At 37.9% G+C, this 23,561-nt stretch overlaps 3 protein-coding genes across 15 annotated transcripts in view; 1 reads left to right on the top strand and 2 right to left on the bottom strand.

The window, feature by feature from the left end:
- The first annotated feature begins 2,665 nt into the window (after positions 1–2,665).
- On the top strand, positions 2,666–7,311 carry fam219ab (family with sequence similarity 219 member Ab). 2 transcript variants are annotated; one of them, XM_051893623.1, is made up of 6 exons: positions 2,666–3,115; positions 4,513–4,612; positions 4,712–4,814; positions 4,916–4,996; positions 5,084–5,159; positions 5,488–7,311. In XM_051893623.1, the coding sequence occupies exons 1-6, from the start codon at positions 3,059–3,061 to the stop codon at positions 5,644–5,646; spliced, it is 576 nt and encodes a 191-aa protein (XP_051749583.1). In that variant the 5' UTR covers positions 2,666–3,058; the 3' UTR covers positions 5,647–7,311. The 2 variants fall into 2 exon arrangements, with proteins under 2 accessions (XP_051749583.1, XP_051749584.1); XM_051893624.1 differs by having other exon boundaries at positions 2,742–3,115; positions 5,084–5,138.
- Positions 7,307–11,155, bottom strand: klf9 (Kruppel-like factor 9). Its single transcript, XM_051893622.1, has 2 exons — positions 10,365–11,155; positions 7,307–9,257 (listed from the first exon to the last, which is right to left on the bottom strand). Exons 1-2 carry the CDS (start codon positions 10,753–10,755, stop codon positions 8,980–8,982), a joined length of 669 nt encoding a protein of 222 aa, XP_051749582.1. The 5' UTR covers positions 10,756–11,155; the 3' UTR covers positions 7,307–8,979.
- A 2,064-nt stretch (positions 11,156–13,219) lies between these two features.
- Positions 13,220–23,561, bottom strand: part of trpm3 (transient receptor potential cation channel, subfamily M, member 3) — a 138,714-nt gene continuing 128,372 nt past the window's right edge. For 7 of the 12 annotated variants that reach the window (XM_051893575.1, XM_051893576.1, XM_051893578.1 and 4 more), the window contains 6 exons: positions 22,756–22,930; positions 21,239–21,346; positions 19,917–20,067; positions 19,085–19,278; positions 18,571–18,703; positions 13,220–18,411 (listed from right to left, as the gene is read on the bottom strand). In XM_051893575.1, the coding sequence (XP_051749535.1) occupies positions 16,905–18,411; positions 18,571–18,703; positions 19,085–19,278; positions 19,917–20,067; positions 21,239–21,346; positions 22,756–22,930 (2,268 nt within the window). In that variant the 3' untranslated portion in view covers positions 13,220–16,904. The remainder of the gene's footprint in view (positions 18,412–18,570; positions 18,704–19,084; positions 19,279–19,916; positions 20,068–21,238; positions 21,347–22,755; positions 22,931–23,561) is intronic. The other 5 variants (XM_051893583.1, XM_051893582.1, XM_051893584.1 and 2 more) reach the window with 1 other exon arrangement.

Raw genomic sequence — 23,561 nt, 5'->3', positions numbered from 1 at the left:
GCTTGTCATTGAGTAATACCCTCAAAGGTGCACCTTTGTGCTTTATCATCATTTTATTGGTGTTAATATGCACCTTAAAGGGTTAGTTCAACCAATAATGAAAATTCTGTTATTAATTACTCACCCTCATGTCGTTCGACACCTGTAAGACCTTCGTTCATCTTCGGAACACAAATTAAGATATTTTTGATGAAATCTGAGAGGTATATGACTCATCCATAGACAACATTATAATCAACACGTTCAAGGTCCAGGAAGGTACTAAAGACATTGTTAAAACAGTCGACGTGACTAAAGTGGTTCAACCTTAATTTTATGAAGCAACGCAAATACTTTTTGTGCACAAAAACAAAACTTAAATAACGACTTTATTCAACAATATCTTCTCTTCTGCGTCATTCTCATTTGTTGTTTACGTTCAGAACGGCGGCTCAGTATTGGCCGGTGTATGTGTGTGATGCTGACGCAGGAGCTGGCCAATAATGAGTCGCCATTCAGACGTAGAACCTGGAAGTGCTGAATGTAAATAGCATATGAGAATGACACAGAAGAGAAGATATTGTTGAATAAAGTCGTTGACTGTTTTAACGATGTCTTTAGTACCTTTCTGGACCTTGAAAGTGTTGATTATATTGCTGTCTATGGACGAGTCATATACCTCTCAGACTTCATCAAAAATATCTTAATTTGTGTTCCGAAGATGAACGAAGGTCTTACGGATGTGGAACGACATGAGGGTGAGTAACTAATGACAGAATTTTCATTTTTGGGTGAACTAACCCTTTAAAGGTTGTACTATTTCAAATAGCACATCAGTGTATGACTTAAGATAATGTTAAGATATTTTCTGTTAAAATCAATATAGTGTCAGACAGCAACAGCCTATTTATGGTAAGTGGTGATCAAAGGTTACCAAATGGTTTTTGAGATCAGATGTAGGCTTTTTTTCTTCAGATATCTTCACTGGAAATAGCTTGACATGACTGCAGCTTCTATATGAATGTACAAGCTTAAATGTTGCTTAAAAGTTAAGAAGTTGTGCTTCTAATATATACTATCTAATGTACAATAACTATTCATTACTTACAATAACTACAATAACTATTCATTACTTATTGAAAACTAACTTGAGGGTATGATGTTAAAGTCTCCAAGTTTTGTTTGCTATGGAAATATATATATATATATATATATTTTATGTAGTAGCATTAATTTTTTTTACAGACCCACTCCAAGTATTTTTGTTATCCACATAAAATGTTTTCTTCCTGCTTTTTTATAGTAATGACACATAGTAGCTTCAGAACTCATTTGCCCTGAAGTAGAGTACAGAATGCAAAGTGAAGAATTACATAACTTTACGGGCTACTGGAATAAAATCCAGATTACTAATAAACCGTAATCTGCATCCCCATCTGTGATGTCATGGTTGCATAACCTATATGAAACAAACATACATTTCTCCCTGAATTAAAGGATGTCTTAATGTTTTAACTGACATGAATGAAAGCAAGCATCTTTGTGTTTATCTGTAGTACATCTGACTGCAAAGCTTCTTTCATACAGAGAATCTTATAACAGCTGTTCATATGGGGTTTCACAGTATGGGTTACCTCTTAACCCCTTATAGAGGTTATCAAAGAGATAATGAAATCCAAAACATGATTTCACAATAGCAAACATTATTAATTTTCTTTTTACAATGAAGTTTGTAATGTTCTTACCTCAATAACTGCATTTTCCCCCAACCTATAATACTTCAACAGCTAGCTCAACAATAGCAATACAATTATGCCATTTTATATTAACCATCGGGAAACCCCATCGTCACCTTAATCATAATTTTAGTTTTGCCAGTCTAAGCAATACCTAATTTTTTTAGATTGAAATATTTTATTATTTCTGCCATTGTAAAATGCAGGAATGTATTTAAAATGTACATTGAATTCTATATGCTAAGTAACACTAATGGAGAAGATGCTAAATTTCATTTTCATTTTACAATGTTAATTGATAATATACCAATATTATTCTAAAATAATCCTCGGTAAAATGATGTTTTAAATGCTTGTTAGTTAGCGCCATCTACTGGCAAACACGTTTCTACGACTATAGGCAGGAATTTCATTGGAAATATGCTGGCAATTCAGCATAATTAGGCTAAGATAGTAGGGAATATGGGCCTACAGCATACAGTTTATGGACATTATACAGCTTTACTTCTATTTTGAGCTAGTTTTGTTAACATTTGTATTAATTTAATTTTTAGTCAATGCTTGATTAAAAGTGGTCTGTTATATTGGGTTGGAATTGGAATTAATGGTTAGAAAACGGAAGGAAAACACAGAAATTATATATATATATATATATATATATATATATATATATTAGATTATACTAGACATTGCCTATTTTTCAGACTGCTCCCATACTGGCGTTTTGAGAGACTGTTTTACTAAGGTTAATGTCCAGAAGCTGTCCAGGGTCCTGAAGTCACTTTGATCTGTGCCTGTTGGACAGGTGCATAAAGCGCGACCCACCTCTTTTTCAAAACTGTAAACACACAAATGGGGACACTGTAGATCAAATCCCGTTAATAAGGGATCACAATCTTTGTTTGTATTCATTTGATCCTAATCCTTATCCGACATCCCTGATTACAGGTTTGACATAGACTGAAAAAACATCGTCCCACACAAAATATTGCCATTTCGAGGTTATACAAACACCCACAGACAGACAACCCTGCACAATGTCTGTGTCTGATGCTGGTCTTGGGTGGAGCAGACATCGCTCGATGGCGTTGAGTGGGGCGGAATCCGTGGTGCTGCTCGCGTCTCGAGACTCGTTTCTCCCGGAAGTGGGTGGTTAAGTCGCCACTCGGTCACTGCTGGCTAACGAGCGATCGCTGGGATGAAGGAGAGTCGAGGATATTCTTGGGGCTGACAAATATCCGACGACACAGTTGTGAATTTCATTTTTAACCAATTAGTTGCGGTATATCCGCAGAAATCCACCACAAACGCTTACAAAAAGGCTCAAACACCCCGCCGCCAAGATGATGGAAGAAATTGACAGATTTCAGGTGCCGACTGAGGCAGAGATGCAGCCTTTTGTAAGTTAAACCAGATTGACTCTTAACAACCGTTTAAAGCACAAATGTTGTCAGTATGCGGTTTTCATAACATTTTGATGGGCGAATTGTAGCTCAATTTGAACTAACGATCCGTGGAGTATTTCATTAGTCTCATGTTGTGTCATCACAGACCGTTATTACTTCAAAAAAATGGTAAATATCTTATATTAAGAGAGATCGATGATATCCGTTCTGTGTCTGATGTGTATTTTCTCTAGCAAATGTAAGGATGCTACCATGATGCTGCGCACTGAGGCTGTGTGTCTCCCTGCATCGAAAACAACATCAGCTTCCTTTTATTTTATAACTTCAGCTCAACTTGTTCTTCTATCTCTTCGTACTTCCATCGTAACGCTGTCTGTAAGATTCATCTGAAACCGTGTTATAAACTGCGTGATGTTTCTTCAATCTCATAGAGGCCTTCGCCGCCTTAGATTGCTTCATCATGCAGAATACGTGCTATGGTACCTGAATAATGTCCATACCCCTCCCACCCATTCCAAATTCATCAATAATTCTCAGGAAAATAACCAGCTCTGTTGGAGGAGACATCTGAATGGCCCATATTTAAGATGCTCGTGTTCGTCTGGTTAGTTCTAGATCAGTGGTTCTCATGGTTTTGCTTCAGAACCCAGATTTTACACTGGTCATTAAGTGGAGACCCAACACTGTTTATCATACAGATATAAACAACATGTCCTTAAGATAAGAAATTGAAAATTATTCATATGAAATGCATAGACCTAATAATATACAAAAGTAGTAATTTGACAGAACAAATTGAAAAATTGACAACGTTGATTTTTCTAAATGTCTGCTGAAATTCAATTCTTTCATGCTCTCTGTATTTACCACACAAAATAGCCTATATTGTGATTGGCACAAACCATGTTTATTCTCGGTGCAAGTGAACCAATATTTAGGGTAGTCTGGGTCTGCGACCCTTCTGTGACCCATTTTTTGGTCGTGACCCACTGATCTGGTGTATTATATTCATTTATAGGCTATTATGTATGATATAAAATATGTGATCAGCGTATCAAAGTGTCTTGCACTGTACCTATGTTTTTCATCCTTTTTCCAGTTCTAGTAGATTTAGGCTTTTGTAACGTTGAAATCATTCATAATTCTTGATCCAATCCTTATAAATCCTTATAAATTCCACCTTTTGCTTCTGAAAATGTTGTGTTTCCTTTTATCAATCCCAGGGTGTTTTAGAATGAGCTGACAGAAATCATAACACAGACATAAAGTGATGCTTTACTCATCTACGTTGATGAAAATGGACAGAGCAAAGCTCTGAAGAACAAACATCACATAAAACTGACTTAATCAATAAAACTAGACAGTCCTGACACTTCTATCTTATTCACCAGGATCCAGCATCATCAACCACGTCAGAGGCAGACTCAGATACCAGGGAGAACGAGCCTGCCACCCTGAACTATAAACCTTCTCCTCTCCATATGAAGATAGGTTTGTCCATACCGCCAAACTCCAATGCAGTTATTTTTTGCAATTATGTAATGTTATTATATGACATAATAGGTCTTACATTATTTTTTCTCTGTACAGACAAACAGAGAGAGCTGGTTAGGAAAGGATCACTGAAAAATGGCAATGCTGGAAGCCCTGTCAATCAGCAACCCAAGAAAAATAACGTGATGGCCAGAACAAGGTACAAACAAGAGAAAATATCACCGCTTTCAACATGAACATTGTCTATGCGTTAAGTTCATTCACAAACAGACTGCTAACTCTATTTCTTTCTCAATCCAGGCTAGTGGTTCCCAATAAAGGCTACTCTTCTTTAGACCAGAGTCCAGATGAGAAACCTTTAGTTGCTCTAGACACAGACAGGTAAGCTCTTCACTCATCCTACACTGATTTATTTATGTCCCCATTGGCCACAGGCCTCAAACTCAGTGTTTTCACTTCCCTTTGCAGCGATGACGACTTTGACATGTCTAGATATTCCTCATCAGGATACTCATCAGCCGAGGTGAGGTCTCTAAGGGAACAGGTACCTATGAACTCTGGTTAATGTATTAAGCCCCATACCATTTCTTTCTGAAAAGTCACTCACAATCCTTTATGTACTAAATTCCTATTTATATTCCTTATTTTCCTTTAAAGGTCACCATTGCGCATTTGTTCTCGCAAATCATATTCATGTAGTTGTTCGTGTCATTGATTCATTAAACCAATAAATGTCCCAATCAAGCTATTGAACCAACCCTGTTGTCCTAATAATCTATCAAATAACTGCTGTCAGGAAAATGGAATTAATCTGATTTAATTAGTGGCGGTTATGCAGCACTGCCTGACATGCTGTTCATTGCTTCCTGCAGCAAATAAACCAGGATCTGAACATCCAGCTACTGAAAGATGGATACAGGTTGGATGAGATCCCTGATGATGAAGACCTGGACCTCATACCGCCCAAATCCGTCAACTCCACCTGCATGTGCTGCCAAGCCACCTCCTCCACTGCTTGTCAAATCCAGTAAACCCATCACCTTTTCCCCTCCTCGTGCTCCCTCTCTCTCTCTTTTCTGTCCCTTATTCCCTTCCATAACCTCAGATAAGACATCTAATCAATATTACAGAGGGAAATGTACAGTGCAGTAAATGTTATGATAGATATGGTGTACAGGAAAATGTGAACACGCACACATAGACGAAAACACATTACATGTGCTAACACACACACATACACACATTTACTCTAACATATGATTATTAACATGACTTTTATTGGTTGCTTCCTCCTATGGCAGGATATGCACTGTTTGCTAATACGCTAGGAGAGTCTGCTCACTTCCACCTCCTAGCCGGCATTGTGTTATACTGTACAAGTGAACGTAGAACAAATAAAGCTTTAAAACGGCTTTAATTGTGATTTAAAAACAACGACTTGATGTTACAGAGAGTTTGAAATAGCTTATCCACTGAATTCTCTGCTTTCATGTTGCACTCATCGCATTAACGTTGTCGTTATGGTAAGATTTGATTTCCGTACGGATCTGGTTGGATGTTTATTGTTTGTGGCTGCTATTGAGGCTATACTTGGGTTCATTTCTGTTGAACATTTTGCATGTTGGTGCATTCGTACTGCAGCGCTAACAGTAGCCTTGTCTGGCATGCACCAGGGCATCACACTCTGTTTTGGTTACACTTGATATCTCACATACATGTATTTAATTGAATCATGTTTGAAACTACGCTGGATTTGAGATGCGAATGTGTCATGAAAGAAAAGGCAATACAGTAACCCTTCTTTGAGAATTATATCTGATTGGTCAAGGTCTGGACTGTTGTTCTTTTCACAGTAACCTCTCATTACAGACCTAAGATGATAAAATGATTACAAGAAGACATTTTGTGTCTCTCAAAGGTCAGAAATCACTGGGACATTTCCTGTTCTGTTTAGACAGAATGTCCAAACATGTTAGATATTTAAAGCACCTGTAAGCTTTCTTACAGTAAGTATTGTTTTATTCAGGAAGATGCTCAGATATCACACACTCGAAGGCACCAAAGAATGTTTATGCTCCTTGTTGGAATTAATCATTTTCCCCTGTGTCCATTTTCATTTAGTGTTTCATATGCGTACGACCAATTAGAACATATGATCACTGCATTTCATGGAAATGGTTACTTTTTTAGACATTGTGGGCTGTTTAAAAGCACTGATTTCTGCTGGCCTTTGGAAATAAATGAAGAATGTTAATGTTGCTAAAATTATTAAATTCCCTGGTCTTAACGTCTATTATTATTATTTATTATTAAAAATGATTCAAGCTGTCAATGATGAACCTGCACTGTTGGTCTACTACACATTAAATCGGTTTACAGATTTTACCCTTCCATTCAGCTTTGAAAGCCAAGCACATTTTATGTGTTATCTTTACACTCTACTTATTGTCTTGATCAAGTTATATCTCCAAATGCAAATTGCTTTCATTTGAACTGCTCATATTCACTTTTTAGTGAATTTTAAAACTGTAATGACCTGATGTATTCAATTCAAACGTAATCAAAGGTGAGCATTTGTTGGACAAAAGCTGTGTTTTTATGTTATAAATATGTTAATTATGTGAGACAGTCCATTTATGTATTAACAATGTTGTTATTGGTTTCAGTGATATCAATAAAAGCAGACCTGGATTACTCTTCTCTTTGTTTTAATTAGTTATCCTCTATACACATAATTTACAGGTAATGAAAGATGAATGTTGCAGAAATGATAGTGATGTAAAAAATACAGAATATATATGTACAAATGATGGTGATGTAAAAATACAGAATATATATGTACAATGGTAGTGGTTCAAAATCTGTAAGATGCAGATAAACACAACATTAGAATTCACACTATGTACTGAGAAGACTTTTGTAAACAGCAAAGTATTTCTCGATAGCTTGCTAATTACATTCTGCAATCTAAGGTAAGAGTACTAAACCTCAAAACAGAAGGCACAGGTTGAGCAATTTTACAATGGCCTGCTTCTTGAATTCAACCTATTAAACATATAGAACATCTGGAAAATAAATTAGCACAGATACTCTGTGACGATAAAAGCTAAATATTTGTTGATCAGTTATCATAAAATATAAAAATCTATACAACTTGAATAAAGATCCATTGACTGTTATTCACATGTAAAATTCTGTTTGTGCATGTCTTTTAAATGGCTGATCACAGCAGATTCGAACCTAATCTACATTCAAATAACATTATTATTTCAAGTATTTCAACAGCTGAATATGAATCTGAAAATGGAAAACCCATTAATAAAATAAAATGTTACTCAGGTTCATTGACTGAAAGTAAATACTATAGGCTACTAAAATACTAAAAAAAATTAAAGGTAATGAGAAAAATTATACAATCTTTGTTCTGTATGGTTCAGCTGTGCAATATTTGAAGATCAAAGGCACAGGTCTTACTTTCGTGTTATTTCATAACACGCCTGTAGATGGCGGTGGTAAACTATTAATGAGTGAAACCCTGTTGGCTGGCCTCACTGCATCACTTATGAATGCTGTAAAACACAAAGTAAAAGTTTCAAAAAAAAAAAAAAAAAAAAACAACAACAAAAAAAAAAAAACTATTTACTAGTACTATTTACTATAAAACTAAAAACTAGTATTTTCAATGCTCTACATTAAATAAGTCACATTCTTTTGCATAACTGATTAGCATATGCAAATAATTATCATTGCTTAAAACAAAAGCGTGATTGTGTGCGTAAAACCTCACACGATGTTAAATTAATCTCATAAGAACCCAGAAGTTTTAATAACATACAAAAACTGTCTTCAACACTGAAGTCAACCGCTGTCCCCCTAAATATCTCAAAGAACAGAAAATATTCATAGCGATTATTTTAAAACATATCCACTTCCTATACACGACCATTGCGGAATTTGTCACTCAAACTGATCGTTGAAATGTGTTTCACGTAATATATCTTTACACAGAATCTGTTCATTTCCCTTTGTCACAGCTGGTGTGTAATAAAACATCTGGCTCCTCTCTGTTGAAATCAATCCCAACTTTGTAGTTATACTGTAAATATCCTTACTCATTTGAAAAAAACCCTTAGACTAATGTTCATTACAATGTTTCTGCCTAAAATATATGGTTTCTGTCCATTCCATTGAGAAGTCCCATTTTCAGTCTTTGTGTTAGAGTACTCCAGCAAGCATATTTTGTACTCCATTATCTAACCCACCTGATATCTTATATCATAAGTTCATTAATAGAGGCTCCAAGACCTGAATTGGGTGTGGTTCTGCTAAGAGAGACATCCAAAATGTGGGGGCCACGTAGTTACTCAAACACCAGCAGACATGTGATCGCTGGAACCAGAGGACGATGTGGACGTTGAAGAGTGTCGTCTTCGTCCGGCGGGACCCTGGAGCATACTGGGGTGAAAGCCAGCATGTCTGCGGGCGTGCTTGGTGAGGTGATCGCTTCGCATGAAGCATTTGTCGCAGAGCGGGCACATGAAACGCTTCTCCCCGGTGTGCGTACGAAAGTGTCGTGTCAGTTCATCTGACCGTGAGAATTTCTTGGTGCAGCCTGACCAGGTACACTGAAAGGGTCTCTCACCTAAGAACACACACACACACACACACGGGAGAAGTTTACGACCCTATTGAGAATAACAACTTAATCTAGTTACAACAAAACCTAATCGACACAGATTTATTCCATGTATGTAAACACCTTCACCGGCGTTCTGGGCTGGCGACTTCTTAGATGTGCGTATGTTGTTATCTCAAGCCGGAGAAGGGGGGCTGCGCTTGGCTACAATGCGGCACCACGTGCCGGATGTTTACAACTGTGAAATCAGGAGGTGTGTACGTGACGTCATTGTTGCGTTAGGTTATGCGCCAGAGAAACAAGCGCGCAGCCATCTTTAGAATTTAGTGTTGTAACTTTTTCGCGGTAGCACTGTATATGACTATGACATCGCTGTCGAGTAGTAGTTACCTGGTGAAGTGGATTTACTTATTGTAGAGTTAACGAAAGTTATCATGAGCATCGTAATGTTTGAAGCGGATGTCATAACAAATGTCAGTAGACCGGGAAGATTTTAAAACGTTAATTAATCCGTACGACCTCACTTTCATGCTGTAGAAACTACAACCGGAAGACAAAACACACAACGAGCGCAGCGCTGAAAAGGGGCGGGGCTACATAAGGTCTATATGCGGTTACTTTAGTGAGTGTCGCATTGATGTATGCGGGTCATCAAGGACCAGTGACCACGACTTCAACTAATTAATAAGACAGAACAGAATTCAATAGAACAGAACATTATGGCCATATGGGTCAAACCATGCAAATTAGCAAGCCTGAAATTATAGCAATAGGTTGCTTCTGTCTTTCCCCCCCACACGATTACGCAATTTAACGATTACATCATTTTCTGCGTAACAATGTGAACTAAGCAACATGTTTGCTCTCATTTCGATTAGTAACATTGTGTACTGTTCCACCCTCATGTGTACCCTTGAGCGCTCCGCCTGCGGTTACACCCACTGTTACATGAGTGGCAGTTCCCGAAACCAAAGTGTTCCTGAGAACACGCGAGCGTCGGCGTAATTACAGACTGCGTTCCATCAAAACGAACAATCGGTATCGAATTACTGGCATTAGTTAAGTAATTGTACACATAAGCACACAATTAATTCAGCCGTGCTCATTTCATACCGGTGTGTACTCTGAAGTGCGCCTTGAGATGGGACGATTTGCCATATATTTTCCCACAGCCAGCATAGGGACAACAGTGTCTCTTCTCAGACACATGCAGACTGTCACGGTTCCGTGTCCTTTTCACCCTGCTTGCGTTCTGTCTGCATTTCTCCCGGTTCTCCTTTACGCTGGTTTGATTCTCCGCATCACTGTCCACCATACGTTTGGTGCTGATTCCGTTTGGGTTACACTGATTTAAGTCCAGCAGAATCATTGCGACCATTAACAGAGTCCGGCTCTCTTGACTTTCTTCAGGTCTTTCCTCGCCGGATAGTTTGTCTGAGCGCTCAGAGCTGGAGCCGTTTGAGACCGGCTCCAAGGACCTTGCTGCAATATCAACGTCCGTCATTATAGTTACCCAAAATATAGTGTAATTGTAGAAGTCACCTGTCCCAAATACTTAAAAACAAAACTCAAGGCGCAGTGTGGATTCTCATCATATGCGCATCAGGATACAGACGACTCCAGTAAACGTGGCTTCACGCCTACACGTGTCTTTCCCAATGTGACTGGGATGAAATAATGTTCCCGGCGAAGAATAAAAGATTGTGTCGTTTGCGCCTACACGCAAAAGAAACATCCAGGTGTCTATTCTCAATATTTTTTCAAGCACAGCAGAAAGCGTGGAAACTTTGCGTACTCTCACTCTCTTCTTCTCTCACAAGTGCGTCAACTCTGTGCCGCTGTTTGCTGTTCCCATCTGAAAGAAACTACTTCGCGGAATCCCAAGGTGTCATCATAGAGCTCGTAGCTGATTGGACATGAGGGTCCAAGAGCGACGCTTTGAATGCACTACCAGGAATCACCTAGGCAGCCTGAGATTGAAGGGTCATGGATCCAATAGTGTTCTGAGTATGAGACGGAGGGCGTGCTAACATAGCAGGAACTAAGAGTAGTAGCATGTGCCTCCTTCAGCACAGAGTGTGCACTGGTTGATACAGCTAGATACAGTCAGTCACTGAATGTTATAAAACAATGAGTCAGTTTCACGCTGTATTGTTCAGCAGGCACAATGCAGTGTAAAAATACATTAACATAGGCATAAAATCAGTAAATAAATGATTAATTAAATTAATAATTAATAAAATAATTATTAATTAAATAAAAATAATCATATCATTAGGTTATATTCAGTTATATAGAATATTTATCACTCTTTTCTTGTGGAATGACCTATAGGCCTACTGTATATGGATATGATTGAACAATGTTCATGATGAATGTTCAAATGAACTCTGTGGTCTCAACCACTTTAAATGGAAACAGTAATAAATATCTATTTCCTCGAATAACTTTAGGCCCCCCTATCAGCGTTTGACATGAAATGCATTCTTCTATCTCTCAGCTTTCATGGAAATTGGTTGCACGGAAAAATTGAGCAATTGATCGATAGGTAACACACGACACTAACACGTTTCAATTTCAAATAAAGTCCTTTTCCTTAAATAAAGCATGCATTTGAGCAGATGATTTGTGCTACACACGAGTGGCCTATAAGTAGCTAGTAGTTTTTGAGGCGGGCTATCGTGAAGGACCACTGGAGAAAGAGAAATTAGCCAATGGGAGCAAACGTAACACGACTCTTTTCGGAGTAATCTCCGAACTCGTGGAGGTTCACACTGGCAGACAGTTCTAGGAAAATATGGGAACAACACTCACGACCCTATTATAAGAGTTTGTCCATAGACATGAGCTGATTATGATATTGTTAATACCAAAAAGTATACATTTACAATAGAAGGACAGCATGAGGTTATCTTAACAACCCCTTAAAATGTAACATTGTGAGAAGAATATTTATGTAGTCATCCAAATAGTAAGCATATTAGATATATTTCTAAACATTTTGTACCATAATACATTTTTATTAACAACGCTCTTGACATAGGCTGTTTACTTTTCTTGGTAAGTGTTGTCAGTCGTAAGAATGAGTTTTCATCATTGCAGGTAGGCTGTGTTGTTTATTTTTCTTTACTATTGAAAAGTCGACGCATGTATTGGCATACAACATGTTAACATGCCTAATAAATCACCTCGTTTCTAACAACGCTGTCAGTTAGGTCTGATGGGTCACGTTGTTGTTGTTATTTCTCTCTAACCATCCCCACACACGTGTCTGTTTTTGTGGAACAGAATGTACCCTGAACTAGAAGTGAACTTGAACGCCTCCCTACGATGCAGAAAGGACAGTGCAAGCAACACTTCCGCTCTGATGCAGAGTCATGCTTGTGCTTAAGCAGAACAGCACGCATGCCGTTTCCCATATCAAGAAGGATCTGTTCTTTGGAATTCCGGGATGTAAACTACCATAGCACACTTGAGGAGCTTTCTAGAAAAGATACATGAGGCAAACAAATCAGATATGGGACTAAACAGACTACAGAACTAATTTATTCAATGATTTAATAAAATAAATAGAAAACAAATCAATTATTTTGGATTATTTATTTATTTATTTTTAACATGAGCACTTGGGTGCAGCCTACTGCTTTTCTTAATTTTCTCACAAAATGAGAAATTCAATTTGATAAATATGTATTATATTTATAATAAATAAAAATGTTCTTTAAAATCTGTGTAACATTTATCAGAGCCTGTGTGACCTTATTGAACTCGTAGCTAGTGAATATGGTAAAGGCTGAGATAGAGAAACAGCTGTGAAACCTTATAAAAGAGGTCTATTTTTGTATCTTTCAACATTCAGTAAAGAATAATAAATCAGATGCCATTCTCTGGAAATAATGTAACACTTTTGTAATCATCACACACTGATACAATAATTTCCCCTAATAACAAAATGAACCAGAATGATGTTTTGAATTATATATATTCTTTTATTTGTTAATACATGCCAAACATCTTATTCACATTGAGGAATACAGTATACACATTTGTATTTGCATCCAAATACTTAGCCTTCTACTGCAGGACAAGAGTCCTGGAATCCCTGCTCTCTGTTTTCTCATCTTTCACTCAGCTCGTATCTTTTGGAAGAACAACATGCATTTTAAAGACACTAAGTAAACTGAGACCTTTCCGTTCAAACTACAGCATTATTGCAGAAAACATGTGCTTGGACTTGTTAGCAGAGAAGTGCTCACCAATAAGTTTAAAAAGAAGTGGCGGGGGAGAAACTTGACTAAAAGTGGTATACAATTCACAACCTTTTATGCTACAGTATAGGAAAATATTAAGAAAATACTGTACATAAAGTTATAAGTCATCATGTCATTTGGCACACTGGGTAGGTTGTCATAGTGTAATGTCTTCTATCAGACACAGAAACGTTCTCTTAAAATCCTATTATATTAAACTAATTTTTTTTACACCCACAGAAAGATTTACATATCATATACACAACATTTACATGTGGAAAAAACAAGTGTCATAAATATGCTCACTCTTCTATCCCAAACAAGAGAGTGAAGCAGAGGATAGTGAGATAAACTTCCATTCAGTAACTTACATCAAAAGCCCTCTCTGTCTTCTTTTGCTGGAACCAGTCCAACAAGAGGGCTTTTTAAATGACATTAGCCTAAATAATACAGCATGGACATGTTTTAAGGGCCTGTGTATTGTTCGCGCATTCGTTTTACCTCCGTTTTAAGGCTCTTTGCAGTATAATCGCCTTGTAGAAGTGTTGACGCCTTCCTTGTGAAGGACAGCAGGCCCAAATAAGAAACAATGTTTGAAATCATTTAAAATGAAGCAAATCTGATAAACATATTGAATGTCATACTAATATTGATTTTAAAATCATTGGTTATTTGAAAACCACAGTGATTAGAATTACTGCTATGCACAAAAAAATAATGTCTTTTAGTGTTTTATGTTTTTGGTACACATACAAGCTCTAATACCAAATGTACATTTACATCTCAGAACACTGTGACTGTAGTAATGTTTTCAAATCTCTTAGCAGTATTGCACATCAGTAAGGCAAATAAAACACATCCAATGAGTGGAAATGGAATAGGTGGAGTAATTCATTTACTAAAAAGTGACTATACTGAATAGGATTTACGCCAGAGATACAAATCACATTTCTGTATTGCTTTAAACTGCACCGTTTCATTTGATTTAAGTTAAACAGCAATTTAAAACAGTGTCTTGTAGAGCAGTAAATGTTCTAGTGACTGATTGATTTATCTGTCCAGAACTCCTTATCCTTCTGAATGCCCACTATTATAAATCAAGGCAGTAAAATTATATTTTTTCATTATAAACAAAAACCCAAACATATATATATATATACTCGTTAACCATAAAATAGGAAAAAAACTGCCAAGGCATATAACTTGCTGAAAAAAAAAAAAAAGAGAAGATATTATTATTTACTCTTCATTATGTCCTTCCAGCATATTAACTCCATCCGGTTGATTAGTGATGAGACTGGTGTGCATAATGATAATAACTCCTGCTTTAAAGTGCATAACACTTCTTACTGACCAACCGATTCTCTGTGGCATCTTGCATAGCAAGTCAACATATAGTACCTGTTCTGTGTAAAATAACACACTTATATAAAGACAATCAGACTTTTTGCTTTTAAATTCTTTTTGGAAAGGTTCTCTGTGCATTTTAACACTTGCAACAGTCTAAAAGTATGTTTGGAATGGCATACTATCATACTACTATTTATTTATTTTTTTAATCACAGCAGTACATATGAATGAAAATACTTAGATGATCTGCTACATGTGCATTTATCAATCTGAACACACTGTGTAGGAATACTGCAGCCGACAATACAATGTGCTTGACTTTTCATTTGCAGTGTATTATCCAAAAAACAAACCATAATTTACATCTTTACAAAATTTTTCCAAATTAAACTTGCAATATAGTCATGTTAGATGACAACAATGTAGCATACTACTGTTTAAAACATTTATCATAATATACTGTTTACTTTTCCACATACTAAATAGTATGCAGTATACAGTATATACAGTGCGCTAAGCAGTATACTAGCATTCCATACCAAACATGCTGTTAGTGTAGAGTTCAACTGGTTAATCTTATTTAAATAGCTTCAAATGGACACCCTGTTGTGATATATTTGAAACAATACAGACTACAAAATACAAAACATGATCATTTAGTGCTTTAAAAGTGATATTATCTGTTTAATTTATTTGATAAATTCTGCACAACCTTATGCTGTATTCAGACACCTCATATAACGTTACTAACCACTGTAAGCTTTTTGAATGCAGTTGTATATACCCAATAAGGGCCTAAAAATAAATCAAGGGCCCAAGAAGGTTAATCTTTTTGTAATAAAACTAATTATATTCTACATTCAACATCTTATGGAAGATAAAGTATGTGTATGTTCGACTAATCTGGTGTGTGGGTTTGAAATGACAGAACATTAGTGTTAAAAATCTTTGTGTACACAACAAACTTTAGCATTAAATGTTTGTCCTAAACTTGTTTCCATTTCAAGTTTCAGTTGTTTTGGAATGAAACCACCACCCTACCAGCCCTGTAGGATATTCTCAAGTCTATGGAGAGAGAACATGATTCATGCTGTGACAAGGGTGACCCATCTAAGCTAAAACAGTAAGTTGCATTGCAAAGTTTAGTTAAGGCCTGTTCACACCAACATGAATGTTCGGCACAAAAATTCAGTCTGATTTGCACATGCGATTTGTCTGTTCACACTAAAGTGGAAAAAAAAAAACCATATCAGACAGGCTGATGTCTGATCATTCAAAATGCAAAATCACTCTCAGATAGTCGCAATGAAGAAACACTCGGTACACAAAGTGCACCGCAACTTTCAGTTTCTGACTCACTTGCCATGCAGAGAGAAAAAAGGAAGTCAAGCAGTATTTACACGCTTTCAAACAGAAATTCAGATTTTTGTATTCACTGTGATGTTCATCACACAAGACTAAATACAAGAGAAACAAAGACCAGAGAGCCAGTTCTAGTTCCAGTCTCTGCTATTTACTGTTGTCATTAATTTACCATTTTTTTTTAACAGCAGAGGATCTGAGCGATCTGTAACTAAAAGCACAATCTTATTGGTTGGCTAGTTTTCTTCACAATGCAATAAAAAGTATATTAGAAGACCCCTCCAAAAATAAAAATCTGCATTAGCAGCCGTTTATTCGAATGAAAATGTTTATTGCACCAAATTTTCGCACCAAACAGTCGTCTTGGTGTTAATAGGCCTTTAATCTCAAAAATATATCCCCCCTAGCACTTTCAGAGCACTTTCGAGTTTAAGGGAACTGGAACTAATGTTAGCCTAATGGCAGTGGTCAAGTTCTGAATGTACGAGCTCTAAAGAAAATCTGACTTTGCATTGCAGTGTTATAAAAGGAAATGAACAGGAAGTTGATACCCATTATAAAACATTCCAGTGTACAGCTAATTACTCAATCAGACAGTACTAATTAACGGACTGGCCCTTGGATTTTAAACGAGGTAGAGCCATCCTAAAGGAACTAGATCTACAATGCCATCACTACTGGTCTGCCATCATCACGTGAAATTGTGTCTGCTGTCAAAACTTCGGAACGCCGAGGGTTTGGCCAGTTTCCTCATGGACAGCGAGTCTGTCTTACCCTCCAGTCTTGCCCCGGCTCTAGCCTTCTGGAAAGGATTCCTTGAGCTTCCACGGCCCTTGTCCATTCTCTCACTTATGGAGAAGCTCTTTCGGGAGTAGATGTTGGAGTGCGACTCCTCCGAGGAGGAGCAGCTGTTTGCTCGTTCTAGTCTAGAGATTGGTGAGCAAAATGGGCCCACCGCAAGGCCCAGGCCCAGGTCTGTGCCTATTCCACCGCTACTGCTACTTTGACCCCCCTTACCTGTGTCTGCCGACCCCTCTGCTGGTTCCTCTGGATCAGACTCGGCGTGACTGAGCTCGGCGTCTCTCTCAGGGTGTGAGACGCCCAGGTCCTGGGGCTTATCGAATGTGAAAGAGCCTCCAGGCGAGTCAGACCGCTCCGGGACAGGGTAAGGGGTAGAGACGCAACGGGTGTCAATGCAATCTGTGATGCTGGTATATTCAGCTGCCTTCACCTGCACGCCCATGCCACCATAGTAACCACGTGACGTGAACATCAGGCTGTGCGACTTAACCAAAGGCGACTCATCCAGAAACAGAGGCCCCGCTGTGGATAGGAAGCGACTGCTCTTGGACCGCTCCAGAACGCCAGCTGATGGTGGCGGCGAGGGGTCCAGGTCCCAGGGGGGCAAGGTATCTGGCAGCAGGTGGGCAGAGCAGAGTGATAGGTCAGCGGCGGCGCTGTCCTCATACAGGACCGTACCGTCCGACTGTCTTTCGCTGCCCCCTGCCCTTCCACTGCAGTCCCGCCCCCCTGAGAGCATCGCCTCCATGATCTCAGAATGGAGAGATGAGTCTCGAGCAAGAGATGGAACTGTCCGGACTGGCTCCAAGAAGCTCTCAGTAGGCGGGACGTCCTCTGAGGCAGAAACATAGATGTCTATGCAGGAAGAAGGGCGAAGTTGCTGCTGCACAGATAAAGTATTCAAAGGTGTGGGCTTAGACTCTTTGGGACCTGCTCCCGAGGACACAGACTGCGAGCTGTTGGCCCGATGGAGGCTGAACAGTCTATCTTTAAAGAAGCCTTCTCCCCGATCTGCTCCGCTCCTATCTTTGGAAGAGTGGCTCACATAGAAGGAGTGACTGCGGACACGTGGGGCCAGAGCGGTTGGAGATGTAGGGGAAATGGACTCCTCGCCACCCTGCTCCAGAGACTCCTGTAGCCTGTAGGAATTGCCTTCTTGGCTGTTGAAACTGCTCTGGCGCAGGATGTAATTTGTATCTGTGCAGTCAGATGATGTCCTGGACCGGGCTTTGTTGACTTCGCCTCGATCCATAACAGCAACCCGTTCCAGTGCCACAGCAATGCGGCCGATCATCTCCTCCATCTGAGCGAGCCGGATGTCCACAGTCTGCAGGGACGCTTTCATGAAATGTTCCCTCTCATTTACCTCCTCCAGACGCATCGCCATGTTCTCTACCCTGAATGATCAGACATTAAAACGATTACATGAATATTAGGCCATCTAGTAATGTTGTGTTGGTCACACTTTACATTATAGTGTTTGTTAAATACACTGAAGTGAATACTTTTAATCACCAATTTTCAATTTCAAATAAATGTGCCTGTAATGTTTTAACCTTTCAGATGTCACACGTATCCTCTCGTCATTGGAGGAATTGAAGCGGTCATCTTTCTCCCTGAAATACTCCTCCATGCACTGCTCTTCAAAGTCATGTACCTTCTTCAGTTCATCTTCAGTAATGAAGAGCTCTGTGGGGGAGAGTTTTTTTGTCACTTTGACTCATAACAGTGAAGTCCAAGTGTTCTCCATTTAATTTAATTTTTCTTTTAAGTTTTATTTTTAATTGTTTCTTCACCACAGTAGCAGAGCAACATACTATACATTCCTTATGATTATGCAGTACACATACTGTGCAACACTTATGCATGGCAGTATAAAAGTTATTTTGATCACAGAAATGTCTCACTATTACAAAATAATCATGTTTGACAAAGAAAGGTATCAAAGAGAATTTTTAAGTTGGCATGTGTTGGTTTCACTCTCATTAGCTGTATGATCTGAGAGAACAAAATGACTCCTGGTGTCATTTTGAGTCTTTCGGTATATTGCAATAGCATTTTATCACTCACTCAGCCCATAGTCCCGCTCATCCTCATCATGCTTCCTCCAGCGACAGCAGAGGTGTTTGAGGACCATAGTTATGTGACTAAAGATGATGAGCGGAGGAGGAAGGACAGGACGTTCATGGAAGGTCATGATTAGCTGGTACCTCTGGAACTTCCATACCTGGTTGGAGATGGACTTCACTTCAAAGAATGTGTTACTGTGAGAATGAAAGACAATATTAGCAGCATACAACATTGTTTTAACTGGTCTGAGCCTCAGACGGCATGGCCACAGTCCGTTGGCTGACTATGTTATGCATAGTGCAAACAAATCTGGAAAGCACTGGAAAGAAAACGTCAAGCTACAATCAGATTTCCTGATTTAATATGCATGACTTAATTATATGCCATAGTCTGGTTATGTGAGATATTCATATGCTGTAGTATTTATTTACATGGTGTGCCAATGGACTTCAAAATGCCATAGTACTATTATAGTAATGTTCATCAAAAAATATGGTATTAACATGATGCAATCAATGTCTAAAAGAAATAGTAAAACAAGGACAAAAAATAATGAAAAACATCCCCCTATACAATATGACTATTATTATTATTATTATTATTATATTATTATTGAAATGCAATTTTTATTTTATTATCATTCAAATTATAGGAATTTAACTATATTAATATAGTAATGTATTGTAATATATTACTATTGTACTGTAAACAATGGTATCACTGCTGTAGTTTTATTGCAAGTAACTTTGCCATTGAAAGGTTTTTTTTTTTTTTGTCTAGTGTGTACATGGTTTAGAAAAGCACACACAATATAAATATTCATTTAACTTACTTAAAGACAGCAATGAGCAAATTAACCAGAAGGATGTTGGCCACCAGCAAGTAGCAGGCCATGATGGCTGGGACAATCCAAGCTCCGGTTTTGCAGGGTGGGAGAGTCACGATGACTCCTTCTTCTGTAGTGATGTTCTGACCACATGGAGCTGTTAAAATAAACATACAACTGAGTATTGCCCAAATTGCCTGAACTATTGGACCAAAAAAAAAAAAAAGATTTGTCTTAGACAAATAGCAATAAAGGTCACTTTAGAAAATCTCCCACTCCCTTTCTGACACATGCTCAAAAACACCAAAATCAAAGAACCAGTCATAAGTGGGTTGTGGATAAAACTTGAATGGAAAGACTATATGCACCAAGTTGTGGAATTCAAATATATTAAAAATATATTCCATATGTAAAGTTGCATCCCCAATATATTTAAACATACGCAATGTTTTAAATATATTGATATTAAATGTACAGCAATGTTGGTTGTTTGTAGCAGGTTAGAATGTATTGACAATACATCATACGTTTTTTCCAAATGGGATGGTTCAGTTGCTGTAGCTTTCAAGGAGAGGAAAATCAGTCATATTAATTTACATATTTGTGAGTACGTCATTTACTGGTTTCAATTTTTAAAATCACACTCATAAGCCCAAAGTGAGAGAACTGAAGTAACGTGTAATGTTGACAACGCAATTATTTATTTATTTTTAAAATTCCAAATTCAAATTGTCAAAAACTCTGACAACTGAACCACGTGAAAAAACTTTCATATTGATGAGAAGAGGCAAATGCATTTTGTTGTTAAAGAATGTACAGTATAGCGGACATATGAGATGGTCTTTCCAGAAACATTGAATGTTTGGAGCTTATTTGAGGAAACGCAAATGGGTACTGATGCTCATGCTCTAATATGCATAACACGTAATATCAACCCAGTGGATTTTCCACCGGTAAGTTCAGTTTACATAGTGAAATGAGAAGGAATCACACTGACTGTGCTGTACTACCAGAGTAATGGGACGCCAGTCAGTGCTAGTTGGCTGTGGGTGGCTCATGATGGTGACTTTAGCATTATCCAAGTTTCAAGTTTCCATGATAGGGTTTTTAAAAAACAGCAATTGGACCTAAACAATTTATTAATGTCATAGCACCTTGAACATTTCCCCCACCACGGAAACCTGGCCTTTAGCCTTGCAGTGCCGTGCAGAGGTGTCATACACTCAATGACCATCAGGGGGCAGAGATGGGGTGATGACATGATTGTGAAATTACAATGGCTCTGGTGACAGAGATAAATCTAGCAGAATTTATATATTGGAAATTGCCTATATGGGATGGACCACTGTTACGCCCAGGTCCTTGAGTGCGAATGTAATTTTCAACCAGCCAGAGTTTGTCATTCACTTTGTGCTGTAGCTTCCTACTATTCAGATCTGAAACAAAGAACGAAAGCGTTATTTCAGCTCTCTTGTCTTTGGGCCATCCATCTCTCATCCAAACAAACAAACAATTGAAAGTAAGCAAACAACAAACATACACACTACTCAATGAGTAAACACAAAGATACGCTTATGCAAACTCTCTGGCATTCACTTCATACACAAGTCCACGTGACCGAGGCACTGCATTACTATAAGTATATTGATTTATTTCAGGCACAAGAAATAGAATAAATCTGACAAGAAAGAATAACAACACTACTGCTGCAAAACCTGAGTGGTTATAGAGTAAGATGGTCCCTGGGGTAAGATACAAGTCAAATATCTTTATTATTCACAACCTATAATTAGGTAGAATCATTCAATATGACAACCATTGCTGCTAGTGTCACATTCCTTCAAAGTTTTAATTTATGTAATTTAAAAAAATTATTCACCTTTGTATGTATCTTTTTGATTGTGATCAAAGATTATCTTTAATTCACTTTGAGTGAACTAAACCATTACGATGAATGGTTCAAATTATATTCGAATATTTTTAAAAATGATGTCAGAAGTATCCCAGGGGAGATTTTACTCCAAGGTCCATTTATATGATTTTCAATTTTGCGCTCTAACACAATGGTTTTCAACTGGGGGTCCACAGAAAACTTCCAGGAAGGCTGCAGGATTAAAGTTTATATTGTTAGCTTTAACATTAAAATACTTAAATAAATAAAATGGCAAACCACAATAATATTCCTGTCTTTTCTGAAAGAAATAAAACATGACGTCAACATTCTTTCAGACAATTTTCATTGTACCCACAGAATCATGAAAAAATAAAATCAAAAGTCATGAGAATAGGGTTAAATATGGCTGGGTTAACGCAATGTTTTTCCACCCAAAGCTCTGGGTATGAATAATACAAGTAGATACAATTTCTGGTATCACTAGACTTGGATATAATATCAAATAACAAATTCTAAAAGGTAAATAACCCATCACCAAAATTGAAATAGCCTATGTTAAGAGTGTTTTTCTCATTCAGACTGTTGCTGATGTTTCTCCATCTGCAGTTTTACTATAAACACTTGAATCTTAAAACCATTTTGAAACGGCAGCAGCACTGTTCCGTATCATCCTGTAATGACAAGTGCAGCCATTTACAGAATTTGAGACCATTTAAGAGAACATACAAAAGCACAAATATACATCACAAAATTTGATCCACAAATAACTGTTTCAGCTGTTAAATGCAAAGTTTTTTATTATGTGTGGCGTCATTTATGCTATCAGATAACAGCTCCCCATATTTGTTCAGCTGACCATTAATGAGACACAAAGCCTGCGGTGCTGTGAAACTGAGAAAACCCAAAATGCCCATGTACCCCAGGTAAATGTTAGTAATAAGCCAGCCTTACGGTCGATTTGGTCAGCAAACACCTCTCCATAGATCATCCAGTATGGCATGAAGAAGATGTTGCGTGCCAGCATCCAGGATGGGTCCTCATTGGGATTGAGGATTGCCTGCCGTGCCACCCCGAAACTCATAAGCACCACCAACATGATGATAACAAAATACATCATGTCAATCATCTACGTTCACCCCGAATCATTGAAGAAGGTGAAAAAGAAGGAAAAGAGAAAGATCAAGAGTGTTAGGAACTGTTATGCATCTATGTAAGTAATTTCAAATTGCTCCATTTATCATTTGTGTCTTCAGCGTTCATTATTAAAGGATTAGTTCACTTTAAAATGAAAATTAACCCAAGATTCACTCACCCTCAAGCCATCCTAAGTGTATATGACTTTCTTCTTTCTGATGAACACAGTCAGAGTTATATTAATAAATATCTTGATGCGTCCAAGCTTTATAATGGCAGTGAACCGGACCAATGAGTATGAAGCTCAGGAAAGTGCATCCATCCATCATAAATGTACTCCACACGACTCCAGGGGGTTAATGAAGGCCTTCTGAAGCGAAGCGATGTGTTTGTGTAAGAAAAATATCCATATTTAACAAGTAAAATATCTAGCTTTTCAGCCAGGCCGCCTTCCATATTCAACTTATAGAAAAAGCTTTTATCGTAAGTTGAATACGGAAGGCGTAGGATGTAGAGTAAGCGTTGTTCTGCGAGAGGCATTACACTTTCTTCGTAAGTTGAATACGGAAGGCGGTCTGGCAGAAGCTAGTTATTTTACTTTATAACTTGTTAAATAAGGATAT

The sequence above is a fragment of the Ctenopharyngodon idella genome, chromosome 5 (assembly GCF_019924925.1).
Source record: "Ctenopharyngodon idella isolate HZGC_01 chromosome 5, HZGC01, whole genome shotgun sequence".
Lineage (NCBI taxonomy): Eukaryota > Metazoa > Chordata > Actinopteri > Cypriniformes > Xenocyprididae > Ctenopharyngodon > Ctenopharyngodon idella.
The sequence above is the reverse complement of the archived record's forward strand: the minus strand, read 5'-3'. Positions and strand labels throughout refer to the sequence as shown.

What these genes read in the sequence shown, in the direction of transcription:
- fam219ab (XM_051893623.1), top strand. Translation starts at nt 3,059, where the DNA reads ATGATGGAAGAAATTGACAGATTTCAGGTGCCGACTGAGGCAGAGATG. An exon ending in GTTGCTCTAGACACAGACAG is followed by an intron (nt 4,997 to 5,083) that starts GTAAGCTCTTCA and finishes TTCCCTTTGCAG; the next exon opens with CGATGACGACTTTGACATGT. An exon ending in TGAGGTCTCTAAGGGAACAG is followed by an intron (nt 5,160 to 5,487) that starts GTACCTATGAAC and finishes TGCTTCCTGCAG; the next exon opens with CAAATAAACCAGGATCTGAA.
- klf9 (XM_051893622.1), bottom strand. Translation starts at nt 10,755, where the DNA reads ATGACGGACGTTGATATTGCAGCAAGGTCCTTGGAGCCGGTCTCAAAC. An exon ending in GCACTTCAGAGTACACACCG is followed by an intron (nt 9,258 to 10,364) that starts GTATGAAATGAG and finishes GTGTGTTCTTAG; the next exon opens with GTGAGAGACCCTTTCAGTGT.